The sequence below is a fragment of the Entelurus aequoreus genome, linkage group LG13, assembly GCF_033978785.1.
Source record: "Entelurus aequoreus isolate RoL-2023_Sb linkage group LG13, RoL_Eaeq_v1.1, whole genome shotgun sequence".
Lineage (NCBI taxonomy): Eukaryota > Metazoa > Chordata > Actinopteri > Syngnathiformes > Syngnathidae > Entelurus > Entelurus aequoreus.
In genome coordinates this window covers 67,986,411-67,996,410 of record NC_084743.1, presented here as the reverse complement: position 1 = coordinate 67,996,410, position 10,000 = coordinate 67,986,411, and the positions used below count along the sequence as shown (strand labels likewise).

Sequence of the window (10,000 nt, the reverse complement as noted above, 5' to 3'; positions counted from 1 at the left end):
AAGCCAAAGAGACATTTGATGACACTAAATGCACCATAGAGACAAAAATAATGGGACCTGGCTATTACGCCAGGTAAGACGTCACCATACTAAAGCTCTTTGAGGTCAGGGTTCTCTAAAAAAAAATCATCCATTCATGTGCTATTTGGTGCTCAGGAACCTTTCCAAAACTCATACCACAAAAGAAGCACACAATTATTACATTCATCTTTCTAAGAGCTGCAAAAGCGCTGTTTTAAATGTGTGTTTTAGGTTGTGACGCACTTGTGCTGACTCCATTGAACACAACACAGACGAGCACAATGATAAGAGGGCCAGTGAAAGCCTGGTGGGTCCTTTCAGAGAAATGCCAATCAAATGTCAATTGCTCTTTTTAAAGACTTTCTACTTTCTGTGGTGAAGCTTAGGGGCTGCATGGAATTCTCTGATGTATTACAGGAAGTCGGGGAATGAGATTCTTCCATATTTCAGGTCCCCGGCAGCTACAGACACAATCCACACACACACACACACACACACTTTACCTCAAACACCGGCTGACATTTTGATGTGTGTGTATGTGTGTTAGTGTGATGTCTGGCATGCTAATTTGGAGCCACCGGTTTTACCAGTCTTATTAGGCTGAGCTTTATTGGATTGGAGGGGCCATGTCTGCTCAACCAGCAAGTAGTCACAGCCAACGAATTGACACACACACACACACACACACACACACACACACACACACACACACACACACACACACACACACACACACACACACACACACACACACACACACACACACACACACACACACACACACACACACACACACACACACACACACAACCTTGCACTGCAACTGCTTTTCCATGGCAACCAGACACATGAGGAAGAAATGAAGTGAGTTAAATGGCTGGAAGAAAACGACAAAGTGCAAAATAACGAAAATATGAAATAAGAAGGACCGGGGTGAGTCATTTGTGCAATTGGACAATACAATTCAACTACATCATTTTGTAACAACGCTTTAGATTTTGAAACCATTTCCCAAATTATCTCAGCCTGTACATTTTAAAGATTGGTGCTTTTAATTTGAAGGCTTGCCTTTGCAAGCTACAGGATGTTTTACAATGTTATGCTTTTGGTGGCGCTGCTCTGTAGTTCCAGAGTTTTTTTCCTTTTTTACATCTAAGTATAAATAAGGGAACATGACTACTATAGTGAAAATGTGGTATTTAACTGGTGCGCTTTTATTTTGAAGGCTTGCCTCACCAGGCAACAGGCTGTTTTTCACTGTTATGTTTCTGGAAGCTGTGCTGCTCTGGAAGTTCCAGAGTTTTTTCCTTTTTTTACATCAAAGTAGAAACAAGGGAACATGACTACTGTAGTGAAAATGTGGTATTTTACTGTTGTGCTTTTATTTTGAAGGCTTGTCTCTACAGGCAACACAGTGTTTTTCACTGTTATGTTTCTGGAAGCTGTGCTGCTCTGGTAGTTAGAGGCAGGCCTTCAAAATAAAAGAACACCAGTAAAATACCACATTTTCACTACAGTAGTCATGTTCCCTTATTTTTACTTTAAGTAAAAAAGAAAAAAAACTCTGGAACTACCAATTATCATAAAAACGTTCCTCATCGCTTTATTTTGGGAAAAAAAACATGCATCGAAATCGCCAGTCAGAAGCGCGTCAGCTGGTCTGATGAGAAAAGAAAAACATGTTAATATTAATATTATTAACGGTGCTATTAGTAAACAACACTAATATTTGTTTTTAGATATACCAAAAACATTTGTTTAGCTATTTTAAAGAAAATGTATGCATCATTGCAAATCAAAATTATCATTTCATATACAAATGTATATGATGATGTCATATTGACCACACCCCCACCACCACGTATATATACTGGCAATCTAGGGGAAACACTGTTGTAGTACCAGAATGTTTTTCTTTTTCACATTAAGTAAAAATAAGGGAACGGAACTACTGTAGTGAAAATGTGGCATTTTACCGGTGTGCTTTTATTTTGAAGGCCTACCTCTACAGACTACAAGGGGAAGCTGTGCTACTCTGGTAGTTCCATAGAGTTGTTTCTCTTTTTTTTTTTTTACATGAAATGAAACATGAGGTAACAGGACTACTGTAGTGAAATTGTGGTGTTTTTATGGTGTGCTTTTATTTTGAAAGCCTGCCTCTACAGGCTACAGGATGTCTTAAGCTGTTATGTTTCTGGATAATGTGCTGCTCTGGTAAAATTCTGGATCGCAAAAATAGGATCAACATATGTCAAAATATATATCAAATCAAAGAATGAGTTCCACTTGTTTGTGGAGACGTGACATGTGAAGTCTCACCTGGCACACAAAGACATCTGTAGCTGTTGCCCACACTGCGACACACTCCGTGGGCACACGGGTTCAAAGCACAGAAGTCGACCAGCTGGGCACAAGTGGGGCCAGTGAAACCAGATGTGCAGCTGCAGCCAAACCCCAGGGGGCTTGGACCCTGAGGGTGGCAGGTTCCATTGTTGTGGCAAGGCCGAGACGCACACGGATCCACCTTCTGCTCACATGTCGCCCCCTGAAATCCTGCATGGGAGGTTGTATCAGCAGGTGGAAGGAAGAGAGAAAGATGGACAAAATTAAGTTGGGTTTTTTCCTCATACGTAAGTAGTAAGGACGTTCTGATCAGGTTTTATGATGCCGATCTCAACCATTCATGAGTGAGATCAGCCAATAATAATACAGATCACATGTACAGGCGACTTGTCCAGGGTGTACCCCTGAAGGGAATAAGCGGTAGAAAATGGATGGATGTATTAACTGTAAATGTTTCAATTCATATATGGACAGTATAATAATATCAGCACAATATTTTAACTGGTTCCTAACTCTCTTTTATTACATACAATTGTTGGACCAAACAATTAATAGTACACGAGCAAAAACTATTATCTACTACTCATTTAAATCCCTTGATTTTTGCCCTCAAAGTCCACCTGTGTCCAGGGAATTATTCAGAGTTTGTGAGCTTAGGTTAGTTTAGCTATTAGATGTATTTAAATAGGGTTTTATTAAAAATTATTTGAGTAGTTTCTTGTAATAAATAATATTGAGTTAAGTAAAACTGCAGTTGCATTAAATGTTTTTTTTTTTCTGTCAAAATTAAAATACCTCAAAGTGCTTTATTTATTTATTTTTTCTTTTTAATTGACATCAAGCATCAGACATTCCTATCCATTACATCATATTCACATAAATCATGTATCTATTGTCTGCCCTAAATGTCAAAATATTTTTGTTTACATCCCATCCATACCACACCCCCCCCCCAAAAAAAGAAAGAAACAACAACAAAAAACAAAGTAATATCTACAAATACATCGATTAAATAAAAAAATAAAAATAAAAAAATAAAAAAAGCAAAAAAAGGAAATAATACATTAATAGTAATAATAAATAAACTAAAATATAAACAGATATATATATATATATATATATATATATATATATATATATATATATATATATATATATATATATATATATATATATATATATATACATAAACATATACAGGTATATATACATACCTACATATACAGATATAGGGATATAGGATTTTTTTTTTTTTTTTTTTTTGCAGTTTACCGTAATCACTAATTCAAAAAATTAAAGTCAGGTTTATGGGGCGTGACATAGTTGACACAATTTTCCCAGTATGAAGTAAATTTCTCCAATTTATAATTAATTAAGGCAGTTATCTTCTCCATTTTATATATGTCCATTGTTGTTTCCATCCATTGCTTCAAAGCTGGGCTCTCCTGGGATATCCATTTCCTAGTAATGGTCTTTTTACAAGCCACCAGTAGGATATTCATTAAGTGTTTATCTTTCTTCAGCCAGTCCTGGGGTACATGTCCAAAAAACGAAATTTTACTTTCGAGGGGTATTTCACGTTTGAAAATATCCTGTAGAGCTTGGTGTATCTCTTTCCAATAGTCCTTTATGGCAGAGCAGTCCCAGAAAACATGGTAGTGATTTGCATTTGAATTCACACAATTTCTCCAGCAAGCAGGGGAGTTGTTATCATAGTGAGACTTCTGAGAAGGTGTAATATATATATAGACACACATTGTTTCCCGACGATGTTGAGGGCCATTTGACATGTTTTAAATAACATGTCACTATCTTACACCTGTGCTAAAGTGGGTTTATCCCAAATAATGTATTCATGATTATTAAATGTAATTTTGTAAAAATCCTTATAAAAATTAACTAACACATTTTCTGGGGGAAACACTGATATGTATACTCAAATGCAGTTTATTCACCACAATGGAGGTGAATGTTATTAGCTTAAGAGAGAGGCTCCACACTTTGTATGGAGACACAGCTGCTAGTTGCTTGTCAGCCGGGGGACTAAAAATAAATACAGTGTCAGCCAGAGGTAATTAAAAGGCATCAATCCCTTGTTTTAGGAACACTAATACAAATACTCACAATAATGTCAGATTGGATGCTAAAAACGTTATGACGGACCACTTAAAAAAAAAAATGTATTTTTTATTTTTTTTTAACTGAATGAGAAACCCAGAATGTACATAAAAATAAAGAAGAAACCCCGCCCACACTGCTTGGTGCCTCATCTGAGCGGCTGTGACGTAGATTAGCGTAATAACCCGTATATCAACCATTGAAATTTTAGAAAGAACTTGTGGCAAAGTACAAAACTGTGGTCTGGGTTGCTCTCCCCTCGCCATGTTTTGCAAAGAAGAATCTTCAATTACGATAAGTGATGTAAAATGATAATTTCTTCGTATTATTCATTATCTAAATGTTTTCACATTGTTTCCTGCATGTTAAACTATAATAAGTCTCTATAAAATGTGTTTTTGTTGAAATTTTGTGTGCGTCTGGAGCAGATTCATTGGATTTACGCTGCTGTTGGCGCAAAGGGCGTCCATGAATTGGCCACTGAGGGAGCCGCGTGCAGGCGCCTGATGGCCACTTGGGCGACAGGCCAGCTGGAGGTCGCGAAGGCGACGATGCTGGAGACGATGACGACAGTGCACTATACAGTGGAACCTCGATTTACAAACCCCTCTGTTTGTGAACTTTTTGATAGAGCCAAATATGCCTCTGTGTGCGAACCATGTCTCTGTGTACGAACGCTTCATTCATTCAGTCTGTGTCTCGCTGGCAGCCATTTTGTGCTTGCTCGTATCGAAGAAATTGACGAAGCAGACTTTTTACCACAGCAAGTTTTTAATTATGATGAGAACTGACTTTTCTGGGTTAAAATGCCAAAGCAGACTTAGATCACAGCGGAGGGGAAGACTACCTCTTGTTCAGCGGCTTCTCTTCCGAAAACACACACACACACACACACACACACACACACACACACACACACACACACACACACACACACACACACACACACACACACACACACACACACACACACACACACACACACACACACACACACACACACACACACACACACACACCCCTAACATCCAGTCCTCTCCCTTTTCCCCTTCTGTCTGCTCCTTTCTCTCCTCTCGTCAGCCGCTCTTTTGCCGATGTTAATGTAAGTGGATTTTACTTCTTTAATGTTTGCTATTGCAGCAATATGTTTGTTAAAGTTTAGGATATGTGTGATTTCTAGAGATGTCAGGCCGATATTATCGGCCGATATATGCGTTAAAATGTAATATCGGAAATTATCGGTATCGGTTTTTTAATTATCGGTATCGTTTTTTTTGTTTTTTTTATTAAATCAACATAAAAAACACAAGATACACTTACAATTAGTGCACCAACCCAAAAAACCTCCCTCCCCCATTTACACTCATTCACACAAAAGGGTTGTTTCTTTCTGTTATTAATATTCTGGTTCCTACATTATATATCAATATATATCAATACAGTCTGCAAGGGATACAGTCCGTAAGCACACATGATTGTGCGTGCTGCTGGTCCACTAATAGTACTAACCTTTAACAGTTAATTTTACTAATTTTCATTCATTACTAGTTTCTATGTAACTGTTTTTATATTGTTGTACTTTCTTTTTTATTCAAGAAAATGTTTTTAATTTATTTATCTTATTTTACTAATTTTTTTAAAAAGTACCTTATCTTCACCATACCTGGTTGTCCAAATTAGGCATAATAATGTGTTAATTCCACGACTGCATATATCGGTTGATTTTCGGTATCGGTTGATATCGGTATCGGTAATTAAAGAGTTGGACAATATCGGAATATCGGATATCGGCAAAAAGCCATCATCGGACATCCCTAGTGATTTCTGATTGTTTGTGGGGGCACCAAAGGGACTTCTGTGTGTGTGCATGTGTTGGCAGAGCATACAGGACAGCTGAGCTTGCCGTTGTTGTTTTGACTTGTTAATAAAGAGGTAAGCAATCTGTCACCTGCGTGTAAACAGTACTGTATAGCACTTTATATTGTGTTCAAAGTGTACAAACCTAAGTAAAATATATACTTTTATTGAGACTAGAACCCCTGATCTTGGGCATGATGTTAAAGTGCATCCGGCAGTAGAGGCTCCTCTATGGGGTCTTGGGGCACTAGGAGGTTAACCCCTTTACTACTGTTACCCCAGGCGGCCCTTGGCAAAGGCCTAGTACCTGACTGCCCCCTAGCCAGGGACACGGTGAAGACCTCAACGGCGGAGCAGGCGGAAGACGATAAATTTAAGAACTAACACAACGGCTGCGATGGCGAAAGAAGGCTGCAGCAGAAAAGGGTCCCCAGTTGTCTTGGACTCCATGCCACTGGACCCTGACCCGATTCTGTCAAGGATCGTGTGGTGACTGTCTGTGCACCCGTCTCCCCACGTAAAACAAAGTCACGCACAGGCATCCTCCATAAAGGGATACACCCATACCAGGAGCGATGATGATGAGAACCCATTATGCATTTCATATTATTTCCAATGTAGAAATTGGCTTTACTGTAAAAACTTTTCGATTTACGAACCCTGTTCAAGAACCAATTAAGTTTTAAATGGAGGCTCCATTGCATACTGTATGACAACGCTTTGAAGCAAAAATCAACTGGCATATTACAGTAATATACACATACTAAAAATATCAATTGAGGATTTGTTGGTATTCAGGCATGGACAAAAGCTTGCAGGCAACCATGCTAATTGTCATTGCTGAATGCGTCGTACACAAACACTCTCAATAAAAAGACTTGAAATGTTCAAATTCAATCCAAGCCATCAACAGAATGGCGAAGTATTTTATTGCGGCGCGTCGTGTTAGTGAAACATCAGCAATCAATAGACAGAGAAGAATGTGACTCCTTCCTGCAACAAGCAGCGTGACACAATGCCTGCAGTGATTTATGTTTCAAACCGCTGTAACCCTTTATATGGCGTCTCTGAAGCACACACTCCATTGAACTAATGAAGCCATTCCTCCTTCATGCATCTATTGATCTTCAGCTCTGTAATTTACAGTGTGCGGGGGGACATTTATCGTCCGCCAACAACAGGCACAGGACCAATTTTGCAGCATTGGACGTATGATCTCTCTCTTTTGACAGCCATCTTTTCTATGTTCTCCAACACGTCACCCTCTCACGCAATTTATCCTTGCTCTCTTTTTTCTTATTGCTGTAAAGCCCACTCTCAGACTTACGTAAAGTGTCTTAATCTCTCGCGATGCTCTGTTAACCGTCTTTGATCGGACTGAGCTATTTTCTCACCACCTGGAGGTCAAGTTCCCGCTCTGTCGTTTTTAATTTGGAGGTTGCACATCACACGCGGCACGCACTGTGACAAGAGCGCAGGCGGGCCAGGACGAGTGTTTGTCTTTCTGCTGCTGGCAAGCAATCCTGCCTACATTAAAGGGAGTTAACAATTTAAATATAGCCGGCCCGTTCACTCCCCCACCCTGCTGGTTCTGACTGGAGGCAGTCATCAGCACGCAGACACAATTTGTCTCCTGTTTGTGCATGTGTGTGTGATACAAGGCAGAAACATTTTTTCGAAGGAAATTTGGTGACTATTTGAACATTAGAGTGTTCCCCTGTCATGACCGGTTGAACAGATCTTGTCTTGTTTGTTATTAGGTTATTTCGCCACATCTTCTGGAACGTTTGCACCCTCACTGACAGTGACAGCAGCTGTTGGTCAGAACGTCGAAGTGCTTTTGTAGCAACGGAGCTCGCCTGGTACAACATTGATTCTGTATCCCTGAGTGTGACACGTCCAACTGATGAAGGCCAAATCTTCGTAAACTGCGGAGGAACCTCGACTTCACAGAGTCGGATTTACCATCTGCAACTCTGTCGTGAGGATGCACAACCTTCTCCACAACACTTTGCATCCCTCTCCAGTATGGACACGTTTCTATCATCAGTGTCTATGAAGGAATCTTACTATGCATATCTTCAGACATTCCTCTCTGCTGTGCCGTTGCATGACCAACTTCTTCTCCAATGGGAGATTTTAATGCACGAGTAGGGAAAGACCATCAACTCTGGCATGGCGTCATTGGTAACCAGGGTATTGGTAATGGCTTGCTACTACTTGATTATCTTGGCATAACCAACACCATCTTCAGGCTTGGCACCAGAGACCAGAACTTATAGATGCACCTGCGCTCATGCTAGTGGCACCTGATCGACTATGTCATAATTCGAAAGAAAGACAGAGGCATGGTTCTGATCACCAAGGCCCTCAGAGGGGCTGATGATTGTTGGACTGACCTTCTCCTCCTTGCGAAAATGCCTGAAGCCAAAATCCAGACTGCATGCGATGTCTCTGCATTCAAACACCTCAGCTCGCTTCCATTCTCTTCTGTCTCAACGTCTCCAGGATGTCAACCATGACACTTCAGAGCCTGAGGCCTCTTGGTGTGCCATCAAGAATCCCATCAACTCAACTGCTCGTGAAACCATAGGCCTTGTAAAACGGCCTATGGTTCGATAAGAATGACCTTGGAATACATGATCTCATTGACCAAAAACGGAAGGTTCGCTTAGCATGGAAAAACATCTAAAACCAAGGAAGCTGCTTTTTGTAAGATCAAGGCTTCTGATCAGTACGACATTCGGAAGCTCCAGAACGACTGGTGGATCGAGAAAGCCAAAGAAATCCAAGGCTATGTCGACCAACACAAGACAAGGAACTTCTTCCAAACTATGCGTACCATCGATGTAAGACACAATCCTCCTCGCATCCTCTAAGCTCTGCTGATGGTCAAGTACTCCTGAAGGACGAAGATGCTATTCTAGCCCAGTGGAAGGAGCACTTTGAAGACCTCCTCAACCGGCCTTCCCAAGCCTCAGAAGACGGCATTCGTGAGATCCCTCAACCTCCAATCAAATCATGGATGAGTCTCCCGCCCTCGCTTGAAGATACTCAAGAAGCGATTAAACGAATGAAACCCAATAGGACGCCTGGCCCTGATAACATACCAGCTGAGCTGAGCTGAGTGGGGATTGTCTTCTGAGGCAAATCCATCTCCTCCTCCTGTCAATGTGCTCAGCCTGGCGTGGCACAATCGCTATTGGTGCTCAAAAACTTGAGACAGGGCGAGCACAAGTAAGAGAAGAAGCGTCAACTAAGACATCAACGTCTCGCGGCGCCGCTGCTGCCCACTGCTCCCCAAGGGGATGGGACACATGCAGAGGACAAATTTCACCACATCTAGTGTGTGTGTGACAATCATTGGTACTTTAATCTTTAATCTTAATCTTTTTCTACCTCGCCCACCTCTAACACTACCATGCCAAGACTGACCCCAGCTTTTCCACACACACCTTGGACTCCACAGTTACCAGCAGGCGCATAAACGGAGAGACCAGCTAGCCCAGTTAGTCCAGAAAGAGAGGAAATTAATTATGAAGGAGATTGAATCCTCGTTTTCGAGGCTGCCATGATGATTATGTTACTATTCTAAGGCTCCTTCCTTCTTTCTTTCCTTTCTTGTTTCCAGGAGTGCTGAGTGTACACAACGGCCAATGTT

The 10,000-nt window shown here is 40.7% G+C and overlaps 1 protein-coding gene across 6 annotated transcripts in view; it reads right to left on the bottom strand.

Moving 5' to 3' along the window:
• Window positions 1–10,000, bottom strand: part of LOC133663648 (delta and Notch-like epidermal growth factor-related receptor) — a 130,755-nt gene that overhangs the window by 17,744 nt on the left and 103,011 nt on the right. For all 6 annotated transcript variants that reach the window (XM_062068284.1, XM_062068287.1, XM_062068285.1 and 3 more), the window contains one exon: window positions 2,341–2,574. In XM_062068284.1, the coding sequence (XP_061924268.1) occupies window positions 2,341–2,574 (234 nt within the window). The remainder of the gene's footprint in view (window positions 1–2,340; window positions 2,575–10,000) is intronic.